General features: G+C 36.3%; 1 protein-coding gene across 1 annotated transcript; it reads left to right on the top strand.

Moving 5' to 3' along the window:
* Positions 1–1486: 1486 nt before the first annotated feature.
* Positions 1487–2634, top strand: LOC130853688 (lys-63-specific deubiquitinase BRCC36-like). The gene has a single exon (XM_057735953.1). The coding sequence runs from the start codon at positions 1487–1489 to the stop codon at positions 2288–2290; it is 804 nt and encodes a 267-aa protein (XP_057591936.1). The 3' UTR covers positions 2291–2634.
* Positions 2635–13784: the final 11150 nt, after the last annotated feature.

Here is a 13784-nt window from a genome sequence, read left to right on the forward strand (position 1 = left end):
CTGATGGTCCACGAATGGGAGGAGGAATCCCTAGAAAATCAGACTTTGAAGGCCAGAGAGATTTGATTGCAGGACTTCAGCAAGACTGGGAGAAACAGAGTCTCCACTTGTGGAGGGTACACACAAAGTAGTGTGCACACCAGGACCCAGGAGGAAGGAGCAGTGACCCCATAAGACACTGAACCAGATCTACCTGCTAGTGGTGGAGGGTCTCCTGCAGAGGTGGGTGGCAGCTGTGGCTCACCACAGGAACAAGGACAATTGCAGCAGAAGTTCTCAGAAGTACTCATTAGTGTGAGCCCTTCTGGAGTCCTCCATTAGCCCCACCAAAGAGCCTGTAGGCTCCAGTGCTGAGTTGCCTCAGGCAAAACAACCAACAGGGTGAGAACTCAGTCCCACCATCAGCAGACAAGTGGGTTAAAATTTTACTGAGCTCTTCCCACCGGAGCAACACTCAGCTCTACCGCTACCAGACTCGCCTATCACAAATCTTGCGCAAGCCTCTTAGATAGTCTCAACCACCAGAGGGCAGACAGCAGAAGCAAGAAGAATTAGAAGCCTGCAGCCTGCAGAACAAAGACCACAATCACAGAAAGACAGACAAAAATGCAAAGGCAGAGGACTATGTAACAGATGAAGGAACAAGATAAAACCCCAGAAAAACAACTAAATGAAGTGGCGATAGGTCACCTTCCAGAAAAAGAATTAAGAATAATGATAGTGAAGATGAGCCAGGACTTAGAAAAAAGACTGGATGCAAAGAATGAAAAGATGCAAGAAATTTGGGACCACATTAAATGCATCAACATTTGCATTACAGGAGACCCACTTCAGACCAAGGGACACATACAGACTGAAATTAAGGGGATGGAAAAAGATATTTCATGCAAATGGAAGTCAAAAGAAAGCTGGAGTAGTGACACTCATATCAGATAAAATAGACTTTGAAATAAAGAATGTTGCAAGAGACAAGGAAGGACACTACATAAATGATCAAGGGATCAATCCAAGAAGAAGATATAGCAATTTTAAATATATATATATGTACCCAACATAGGAGTACTTCAATGCATAGGCAAATACTAACAGCTATAAAAGAGGAAATCAATAGTAACACAATAATAGTGGGGAACTTTAACACCTCACTTACACCAATGCACAGGTCATCCAGACAGAAAATAAATAAGGAAACACAACCTTTAAATGACACAATAGACCATATATATTGAATTGATATTTATAGGACATTCCATCCAAAAAACATCAGATTACACTTTCTTCTCAAGTGCACATGGAACATTCTGCAGGATAGATCACATCTTGGGTCATAAATCAAGCCTCAGAAAGTTTAAGAAAACTGAAATCATATAAAGTATATTTTCTGACCACAACACTATGACATTAGAAATAAATTAATGGAAAAAAACTGTAAAAAACACAAACACAGGAGCAGGCCTGAGGCGGACAGGAGCAGGGCCGGACCAAGATGGCAGTACAGGTGGTGCAGGCGGTTCATCAGGAGTCGGATGCTTTCCTAGTTTGTCCCAACCACGCTCTGAGTACAGAGAAGGAGGAGGTGATGGGGCTGTGCATAGGGGAGTTGAATGATGACCCAAGGAGTGACCCCAAATTTACATATACTGGAACTGAAATGCGCACAGTTGCTGAAAAGGTTGACACTGTCAGAATTGTTCACATTCATTCTGTCATCATCTTGCGAAGTTCCAATAAGAGGAAGGATCAAGTGGAAATTTCTCCAGAGCAGCTGTCTGCAGCCTCGACAGAGGCAGAAAGGTTGGCTGAACTAACTGGTCGCCCCATGAGAGTTGTGGGCTGGTATCATTCCCATCCCCATATAACTGTTTGGCCTTCACACGTCGATGTTCGTACACAAGCCATGTACCAGATGATGGATCAGGGCTTTGTAGGACTTATATTTTCCTGTTTCATAGAAGATAAAAATACAAAGACTGGACAGGAGCTCTACACTTGCTTTCAATCTATACAGGCCCAAAAGAGCTCAGAGTATGAGAGAATTGAAATTCCAGTTCATATTGTGCCTCATGTGGCCATCAGGAAAGTGTGTCTGGAGTCGGCAGTTGAGCTGCCCAAGATCCTGTGCCAGGAGGAGCGGGACGCGTACCGGCGGATCCACAGCCTTACACATCTGGACTCAGTAACCAAGATCCATAATGGCTCAGTGTTTACCAAGAATCTGTGCAGTCAGATGTCAGCAGTCAGCGGGCCTCTACTACAGTGGTTGGAGGACAGACTGGAGCAAAACCAATAGTATTTGCAGGAGTTGCAACAAGAAAAGGAAGAGCTTATGCAAGAACTTTCTTCTCTAGAATAAAGCAGGAGACAAAATGGGGAAGGATGAAAATATGCAGGTATAAAATTAAGCTAAGTCAATTTTGAAGAAGAAAAATTTGGAGGACTCACATTGCCTGACTTCAAGACTTACTATAAAGCTACAGTAATCAAGCCAGTGTAGTATATGCCCAGTTAATTTTGACAAAGGTACAAAGGCAATGCAACAGAGGAAGGATAGTCTTTTCAACAAATGATGCTGGTGCACTTGGCAAAGAAAATGAACTTTGACCAAAACTGCACACCTTCTACACAGATTAACTGAAAATGTACCATGAACTTAGATGTAAGATGTAAAACTGTAAAACTTTTAGGAAAACAAGTCATAGAAAAATCTTTAGGATCTTGGGCTAGGCAACAAGTTCTTGGCCTTCATCCTGAAAGCACAATCGTAAAAGGAAAAAGTTGACACTGTATATTGGACTTCATCAAAATAAAAAAACTTTTTCTCCACAAAAAATTTAAGAGGAGGAAATTATTGAGATAAATTACTTGCAAGCCATTTATCTAGATCAATCTAAAATATATAAAGTCAAGAGTAAAAAACAATCCAGTTAGAAAATGAGCAGAAGACATGAATAGACATAAGCACTGAAGAGGGTATATAGCTGGTAAGCAAGCACAAGAAAAGATGCTGAACTTCATCAGTCATCAGGGAATGCAAATCAAAACCACAGTGAATTGTGAGTACATACTTATCAGAATGGCTAAAGAAAAAATAGTGGAAATACCAGGTGCTGTTGAGCATACAAACTGGATCTCTCATACATTGCTGAACAGAATGTAAAATGGTAAGCCACTCTGAAAAAAAGAGCTTGGAAATTTCTAATAAAGTTAAACATACATGTACTTTATTACCCAGCAATTGTTCTCCTGGACATTTATCCCAGAGAAATGAAAACCTGTTTTGGCACAGAAACTGCTACACAGACATTCTTAGCAGTTTCATTTGTAATAGCCCCAAACTGGAAACAACCCAGATGTCCTGCAGTTGAATGTGTGGTTAAGCCAACCATGCACACCATGGAATACTGCTCTGCAATGAAAAGGAACAGACACACACAACTTGGATGGACCTCAAGAGTATTATGATGAATGAAAAAAGCCAATCTTAAAAGGTCACGTACTATGACTGCATTTGTATAACATTTTTGAAATGGCAAAATTATAGAAGTGACGAACAGATTAATGGTTGCCAGGGACAGGGACTGAAGCGGGTGTGGGATATGCCTGACTCTAAAGGGATAACACGAGGAATTCCTTTGTGCTGATGAAACAGCTCTGTATCTTGATTGTGGTGTTGATTACATGAATCTATATCTGTGCTAAAACTACACAGACCTACACACACCTATAAATGAATGCATGTAAAATCTGGTGAAACTGAATACGGTCTATAGTCTAATTAGCAGTATTGTACCATTGTCAGTATATTGGTTCTGAAGATATACTATAGTTATGTGTAAGAGATTATCACTGGGGGAAACTACTGGGTGAAGGGTACATGGGACTTCCTGTACTATTTTTGCAATTTCCTGTTAATCTATAATTATTGCAAAATAAAAAGTTGTGAGTATTAAATAAGGAGCTAGGAGATATGGTATGTACTTTGTGAAATAAGAAGAGTGATAAAAAGAAAATCTGAGGGGAATAAAATGATTTGAATATTTTTGCAGGAAAAAAAAATAAACACAAACACATGGAAGCTAAACAATACACTACTAAACACCCAAGAGATCACTGAAGAAATGAAAGAGGAAATCAAAAAATACCTAGAGACAAATAACAATGAAAACATGACAATTCCAATGCTATGGGATGCAGCAACAGCATTTCTAAAAGATAAGTTTATAGCAATACAATCCTACCTAAAGACACAAGAAAAATCTCAAATAGACAATCTAACCTTACATCTAAAGGAACGAGAGAAAGAAGAATAAACAAAACACAAAGTTAGTAAAAGGAAAGAAATCATAAAGATTAGAGCAGAAATAAATGAAATAGAAACAAAGAAAACAATAGCAAGGATCAATAAAACTAAAAGCTGGTTCTTTGAGAAGATAAACAAAATTGACAAAGCTTTAGCCAGACTCATCAAGAAAAAGAGGGAGAGCACTCAAGTCAATAAAATTAGAAATGAAACAGGAGAAGTTAGAATGGACATTGCAGAAATACAAACCATCATAGGAGAATACTGCAAGCAACTATATACCAATAAAATGGACAACCTGGAAGAAATGGAAAAATTCTTAGAAATGTATAACTTTACAAAACTGAATCAGGAAGAAATAGAAAATATGAACAGACCAATCACAAGCACTGAAATTGAAGCTGTGATTAAAAATTTTCCAACAAACAAAAGTCCAGGACCAGATGCTTCATAGATGAATTCTATCAAACATTTACAGAAGAGCTAACACCCACACTTCTCAAAAGCTTCCAAAAAATTGCAGAGGAAGGAACACTCCCACACTCATTCTATGAGGCCACAGTCACCCTGATACCAAAACCAGACGAAGTTACTACCAAAAAGAAAATTACAGACCAATATCACTGTTAAATATAGATGCAAAAATCCTCAACAAAATATTACCAACAGAATCCAACAACATATTAAAAGGATATACACCATGATCAAGTGGGACTTATTCCAGCAATACAAGGATTCTCCTTATATGCAAATCAATCAATGTGATACACCACATTAACAAATTGAAGAATAAAAACCATATGGTCATCTCAATAGATGAAGAGAAAACTTCTGACAAAATTCAACACCCATTTGTAATGAAAACAACTCTCAAAAAAGTGGCTATAGAGGGAACATATCGCAACATAATAAAGGCCATATATGACAAACCCACAGCAAGCATCATCCTCAATGGTGAAAAACTGAAAGCATGTCCCCTAAAATCAGGAGCAAGACAAGGATGTCCACTCTTGCCTCTATTGTTCAACATAATTTTGGCAGACCTAGCCACGGCAATCAGAGAAGAAAAAGAAATAAAAGGAATACAAATTGAGAAAGAAGAAATAAAACTGTCACTGTTTTGCAGATGACATGATACTATACATACAAAATCCTAAAGATGCCACCAAAAAACCACTAGAACTAATCAATGAATTTGGTAAAGTTGCAGGATACAAAATTAATCTACAGAAATCTCTTGCATTCCTATACACTAACAATGAAAGATCAGAAAGAGAAATTAAGGAAACAATCCCATTCTCCATTGCAACAAAAAGAATAAAATACATAGGAATAAACTTACCTAAGGAGGCAAAAGACTTGTATGCATAAAAGTATAAGACACTCATGAAAGAAATCAAAGATGACACAAACAGATGGACAGATATACCATGTTCTTGGATTGGAAGAATCAACATTGTGAAAATGACTATACTACCCCAAGCAATCTACAGATTCCATGCAATTCCTATCAAATTACCCATGGCATTTTTCACATAACTAGAACAAAAAATCCTAAAATTTGTATGGAGACGTAAAAGACCCCAAGTAGCCAAAGCAATCTTGAGGGGAAAAAAAAGAAAGAAAGAAAAGCAAAAAACAAAAATGGAGCTAGAAAAATCAGACTCCCTGACTTCAGACTACAAAGCTACAATAAACAGTACAGTATGGTTTTGGTACAAAAACAAAAATATAGATCAATGGAACAGGATAGAAAGGTCAGAGATAAACCCATGCACCTATGGTCAGCTCATCTATGACAAAGGAGGCAAGGATACACAATGGAGAAAAGACAATCTCTTCAATAAGTGGTGCTAGGAAAACTGGACAGCTACATGTAAAAGAATGAAATTAGAACACTCCCTAACACCATACACGAAACCAAACTCAAAATGGACTAAAGACCTACATATAAGACTTGACACTATAAAACTCTTAAGAGGAAAACATAGGAAGATCACTGTTTTGCATAAATCACCACAAGATCTTTTTTGACCCACCTCCCACAGTAATGAAAATAAAAACAAAAAAACAAGTGGGACCTAATAAAACTTAAAAGCTTTTGCACAGCAAAGGAAACCATAAACAGAAGAAAAGAAAACCCTCAGAATGGGAGAAAATATTTGCAAACGAATCAATAGACAAAGGTTTAATTTTCAAAATATATAAACAGCTCATGTAGCTCAATATCAAACAAACAAAGAACCCAATCAAAAAATGGGCAAAAGACCTAAATAGACATTTCTCCAAAGAAGACATACAGATGGCCAAGAGGCACATGAAAAGCTGCTCAACATCACTAATTATTAGAGAAATGCAAATCAAAACTACAATGAGGTATCACCTCACACCAGTTAGAGTGGGCATTAACAGAAAAACTACAAACAATAAATGTTGGACAGGGTGTGGAGAAAAGGGAACCCTCTTGCACTATTGGTAGGAATTTAAATTGATATAGCCACTCTGGAGAACAGTGTGGAGGTTCCTTATAAAACTAAAAATATGATTTCTATGTGACCCAGAAATCCCACTACTGGGCATATACCCAGAGAAAATTATAATTCAAAAAGACACATGCACCCCAATATTCATTGTATCACCATTTAAAAATAGCCAGGTCATGGAAGCAACCTAAATGTCCATCGACAGATGAATGGATAAAGAAGATGTGGTATATATATATATATACAATGGAATATTACTCAACCATAAAAAGGGATGAAATTGGGTCATTTGTAGAGACATGGATGGACCTAGAGACTGTCACACAGAGTGAAGTGAATCAGAAAGAGAAAAACAAATACCGTATATTAATGCATATATGTGGACTCTAGAAGAACAGTACATATGAACCTGCTTGCAAGGCAGAAATAGAAACACAGATGTAGAGAACAAATGTATGGACACCAACGGGGGAAAGCACGGGGGTGGTGTGATGAATTGGTAGATTGGGATTGATGTATATACACTAATATGTATAACATAGATAACTAATAGGAACCTGCTGTATAGCACAGGGAACTGTACTTCACTTTGCTGTACAGTAGAAACTAACACAACGTTGTAAAACAACTATACCTCAATAAAAAAGAAAAAGAATGTGTGTGTGTGTGTGTGTGTGTATATATATAAAACATAGCTATAAAAAGGGAAGTCTGACATTTGTGACAACATGAATGAACTTGGAGGGCATTATGGTCGGAGGGCATTAAACTATGCCAGACAAAGAAAGACAAATACTGTATGGGATCACTTATACTTGTAATATTAAAAAAGAAAAAAAAGCTAGTTTATAGAAACAGAGAATAGAATGGTGGTTTTTAGGAGCCGTGATGTGATTCCAAGCCTTTTCCTCTCAGTTTCTATGTCATTCTGGTTTCAAGAAAGTCAAGGGAGAATAAAGCCTCCAGGTAATTAGGAACACGTGTGAAAATGTTAGCATCTTTTCTCCCCCACTGCTCTCTCTGCCGGTTGAAATCCTACCCCTTCCTTGTTCTCCATGGCTTTGGAAGTTTAGGAATCCTGTGGATATCCTGTATCCAAATACAGTTCTAACTTCTAGGTTGATCTAGAATGAATTACTTAACCTCTCTGAATAATCCATACCTCATGGAATTATTGTGAAGAATGAATACATCGACTTATGTAGAAAGTTCTTTCCATGGTGGGCACAGAGCAGGTGTTTATTAAGTGTAGTTCCTGTTTGCTAACTCTGCCAAGAAGACTATTTCTCAAAACTAGAAGAACTCTTTTTCTTTCTCCATGGTTTCATGGACCATTGTTCTATCCTCCCTTAAGAGGGTGTCATGATTATTTGGTGGCATTCAATTTTCCCAACTAACTTTTAAAGTGTCTGATGTCAGGATTGACCTCTTACAACAAACCACCTTTGCTTATGTTCTCCAGAATGGGGAATAGTGCATGATTTTTGTCATTAAAATTCTGGTACAGAAATTTAGTCAGGGCAGGAAGAGATGATATGAATAATTCCCTGAATATGCTAAAAGTTCAATTAGTCAAGATTAGTAGATTTCTATGAAAAGCAGAAGCTGAATAAAAAGGAGTTGTAAACTGATGAAATATATTTTGGATTAGAAATATTCTATATTTATTCCTGACTCTAATCAGAGAATTGTGGATGACTTAAAGATAATATTTTGAAATATTGCCATATGAAACTACGGTCACCTGCTGAAATGAATGAACTAGTTAGGTTATTGGGTCATCATGATGACCTGTACATATTGCAAAACTATCCAACTGGCTGTGTGACTGACCTTAATACACTATATTGTGACTTTAAGCATTGGAAAGGCCACCATATTACAACACCCCACACTGTTTGAGAATGGACTAAAATGAAGAGATATAGGATAAATTTTCATGGACACATTTTCTTGATGATTTTGAGAATGTGGTGAATTATACTGTTTATTATTTAAATAATCAAGAAATCAACCTAGGGTTAAATACTAAAATAAGTCTGTGGACTATTAATTTTTAAAATAAGCAAAATTTTAAAAGGAGACTACTTCTGAATTTTTAAGCATCAGCATATAAATACTATTTTATGAAACATGTTTGGACTAAAGTAACTCAGTCTCCTTTCAATTATGGCAAAGAAGGCAAAATGACAAACCAAATAATTAACTGGGAAACTAACAAAGAAGTTGAAAAGCTTACTCTAATAACTATACTAGAAAAATATCAATAAGCAAGGGCCATATTGTAGAAAGAGCAGTAAGAATAGAATAATAACCTCTTTACTCATCAGAAATCAAAACCCTCCAAAAAAATCCAGATGACTTGACAAAGCACACTAAGCGATTTGTAATAGATTCATTAATTCATTCATTCTATTCATTTATCAATTTATAAGCACATTTGGGTTAACATTTACTGAGCACATGTGAACCCCGTGCTAGATGCTGGAGATGAAATGCTTCCAACCAGGTCACTGCCCTCAAGGCAAATAACAATTTGGAGGGTGGGGGCAGGCATATAACCAATTAATTATGATATAAAGTTACTGTCACTTTAATTGGGTGTGAATAACTCTTCCTGAGGGAATCAGGAAACGCTGCTCAAGGACTGACATCGAAGAGAGGCTCTGAAGGTAAAGGAGGTGGTAAGGATGGATGGAGGTGGGTGGGAAGGGTGTTCACTAGATTAGTTAGGTTAGATGGAGGGCTATTTCAGGCGTAGTATAAATTAACATGAACTATGGGAAACAGCAGGCTGGCTGTATCACAAACTCAAGGAATAGGAACAATAGGAGATAAGGTGAGATTAGTTTGGGAATAGTCTTTAAAGGGTCTTGGTGCCAGACTAAGGAGGTTGTTGAGCTTTATCATATGACCAAAAGAGCTGATTTTTTTTGAGAGAGAAAGAATGTCATAAGCAGATATGTTGTTTTAAAACAACACTGTCTGAAGTGTGGAGGCTAAATTGGAGTTGAATAAGACTAAGTAAAGAGAAAATTACTAAATCCAATAATAGGATAAGAGGATAGATATCAGATAATTTATGAGCCTAATCTTAATGCAATGGAATAATTATTTCTTCAAACTTCTACTTCACTGCTTGACTGATTTCATTGAAACAGATATCATTTGAGAGCTTGAAATTATTTGATCAAAAGTTTAAAATTAATTAATAAAAGTCAATTAATTAAAGCTAATGAAAACAGTTAAGAAGGAAAATCTCTAGATAAAAATACATAGAATTGAATATGTTGTTATAATTTATCATTAAAGATGGTCATGGAATAAATGATGAGGTGGTAGATAATAACAAAATGCTTCATTTCAGCATTCAGAAAAAAAAACTTGCTCAAAGTAATGTATTATCATTGACTCAACAGACAAATTATTTTAAAATCTTAATCTTTCTTTTTCACTTAGAACATATTACTTTGTGTAAACTCAGAGAGGAAAAAAAAATTTACCTAAAAATAAAATTTACTGTATATAAAGAAAATAAGTTCAAAGAAAGAAATGGAAATCTATGGTTATCTTTCTTTGAAGTGTTTTGTGGAAATGAGTCTGTGGATTATACCACCCTAGGAAAATTTCCCAGACTCTAAACATTGGAAATAGGGTAGTATCTGATTCAGGAGAGTCAAATCGATTGGCTAAACTAAGTTGATCAGCATCTCTTGACTAGGAATTTGAAACTGGTATACAAAGACACTCCTCAGTTGATCAGAAGTGCTAAAACTGGGAGGACAAGTAAAGGGACAGGGTTGTCCTTTGTGTTCCAAGTATATGGCAAAGGAGAAAAAGTGAGTTTAAAGAGGGAAAGTGGATGCAGACATCCAGAAGGAGACAAGGGATCAAAGAATATCAAAAGAGGGAAAACAAAAACAAAAACAAAAACCTAAAGAGTAACTAGCTTAGTTGCTTATTACTTTCTGTATACTGGGTCAAATGTCTGCCTCTTGTATCTTTGCAACACACTTTCATTATGTTGGCTCAACTTTGTTTCAGTGGGTTTATCTTTGACATCAAGTAATTCCTAACCTGTATCAAAAAACAACATAATTGGGCAAGAAAATTAGGTATCCTTGGATAAGAAACTTCTGAAACTGAACATAACAACATATTGAAAATATACAATCTTACCCTTCTAGCTTTAGTCCTAAAATTCAAGAATTTTAAATGTAATTCCTACATTTATTGACTATAGGAAAGGGTATCTCAAATTTTTAAAAACTGATATTTTATATTTTCATGGCGTTTTATAGAGCTCTAGAGGAGTTTTCTGCAAGCATCTTCTAGAGTCATGGCCTAGTGTCAAAACATGCTCTGCCCTGAGTGAGAAAAGTCATTGAATGTCTGGACCTAAACAGGGTTTTCTATTCTAGAGCAAAAATGGCACCTGTCTTTAGTATACCCTGCTTTGCCTTAGATCGCAATCTATGCATTTCTATGTATCTTGAAAGATGTTACTGCCCAGGTTTTCAGCAGTAAAATCTTTCAAGATAGGAACAAGGAAGGAAAGTAGACCTGCAGATGGACCAGTTTGCTGCTACCAGTAGTGAGAAATAAAGTTAGCGTGCACCTACTTTCAGAAGTCATCAGATGGGTGATGACTTAGAGGGCTGGGATAGGGAAGGTGGGAAGAAGTCAGGGAGGGAGAAGATATGGGGATATATATGTAGATGCAGCTGATTCACTTTGTTGTACAGCAAAAACTGGCACAACAGTGTAAAGCAATTATATTCCAATAAAGACCTTAAAAATAAATAAAAAGAAAAAAATCATCAGAAAAAAATTCCTATTTTACTCAATTCCTATCACCTTTTACTAGAATTTTCCTAGCACTTAGTATGCCTCACATACACTAGGAATGGATGTATGTATGTATAGATGAATGGATGACACAGATGGAAGAATAGATGAATGACTGAATGAAGCCTTAAGCTCTTGAAAAACATCTTTCATCTGTAGTTACCTACTTACTGTGGTTTATTAAATAAATGGGAGATTTAACAACCACCCACAAAACTTTAAAATCTCCTTCCAACTCACTCTACTATATAAAGCTACAGCCAATGACTTCTCACCTAGCAGTGAGCCTCTGGTGGAATTGCCCTCAACCATTCTGAATAAAAAGCAAAGCATCTCCTGCATGTGTAATAACTGCAGCGAGGAGATGGGGGGCCAGAAATAAACCAAATATAGGTGATAAAGAACTATCTTCTTCAATCAGTCCTAACAGAGATTTGTATTTATTGCTTGTTATAAAAACTTTATTACCCTTTTTATAACTCTAGCTGTCTAGGGTTTGATTTAACCAGAAAACATGCCAGTAATTTGTTCTTCACTACGTACATATTTTCGAGATCTAGAAGTTATGTTCATGACTTTGCTGTTCTTTCTATATATGAATCAGTACTTCAGAATGAAAAGTGCATGCTAGACAGTAGATATTGAGGAAGGGCCTCTGTCAGGCAAGAACATGTGCTGTTGGATTAATTTTAGATAGCTGCCCTGGGAAATTTACCTAAGTTGAATATGAAGTATATAGAAATTTTCTGTATGTAAAATTACCATTAGTTACAGAAGTCATATGAGATAAGCTACCTATTTAAATAAAAATTGTGAGGGTCATATAGATGTTGATTTTGCTGCATAACCAGAGAAATTTATATTAGAGAGTCTCATGTAGACATCCGTACAATAAAAAATTCCATTTACCCTTCCTTCTTTTGACTCTAGTCACTCATATCATGTATCTTCCTGAGGCCTGAATCCTCTGGAGAGTTCACTTTGGTTTTGATTTAGTAATAATGTTAAGGCATATGTTTTATTGGGTGCTACTGTGTGTTTGTATCCCCAAATGATGGCTCAATTTAGTATTGCTCTAGGGAAACATTAATTATTTATGATTATGAGATTAGATTCACTCTGAGAGGAGCAATTAGAACACTTAAATGTAATAGAAAAATAAGCAATGCATATCATAGAAAAATAAGCTCTACTTTGGGTTTCTCTGACCAGTTTTATGTAAAATGGAGAAGATTCTAACAAAAACTTTCCTATCCCCAAAAATGTCCATTAGTCCAAATGTGATTAAATTAGCTGTGTTCTTAGTGAATGTGCTGCTGCTTGGGAAATCCTTTGGGATCTGGGGAGGAGACTAATGGGAAACTATAAAGCTCTTGGAATAAACAGGAGTGTAAATCATTCATGGGTTTAGCTAGCTCTAACCCCAAGAATGTACAGGCTTGGGAAAGGATTATTTAAACAATATTTTTTTCCAGCCTGCTCTTCAGAGAAAACAGCTGATTTGGATTAAAAGAAATGGATTTCAAAAATAACTAAATAGAAATGTTTTGAGCACCTTACCAGATTCAGGTGAGAGGAGAAAAGAATGCATGTCACCGTGTTCTTTTATTTCTCCTCCTTTTACTTTTCTGGAGGAAAGGGGATAGGAAAAATATTACTTAAGGCCCTTTAGCTATTGAATTACAGGGTTTTAGTCCAGTGATATATGACAGATTTACAAGATCCCACTGAATGATAAAGCTACACTTCTCTTATTCAACCATTCTGAAATCATGATTTGTATAGAAAAAGCATAGAAAACAAGTAATTTGATAAGATTATGCCAAAATATTGATTTTGCATTTAAGTAGTTCTTATTTATTTATTACATATTGAATCCATCTGAAAGTATTGCATCAAATAACAGGCTTTTCCTAAAGCCCCAGTTTGGCACCCTTTATGCAGTGAATGGCTAGAACTGCCAACCAGCGAACAGTGCTAATAGTTTCAAGTGTTTGCATAAGTTTAAAACTCAGGTAAGGGAAGAGGAGGTGAAAGGTGGTAAGGCAAAAGCATCTGCTCAAACAGCTTGAAAGAATTTATAACAACTGCCAAGGTTCAATTCCTCTACACCTTCATATGCCTTGAGGCAATAGTATAGTGTTTGGAATGTA

The sequence above is a fragment of the Hippopotamus amphibius genome, chromosome 5, assembly GCF_030028045.1.
Source record: "Hippopotamus amphibius kiboko isolate mHipAmp2 chromosome 5, mHipAmp2.hap2, whole genome shotgun sequence".
Taxonomy (NCBI): Eukaryota; Metazoa; Chordata; class Mammalia; order Artiodactyla; family Hippopotamidae; genus Hippopotamus; species Hippopotamus amphibius.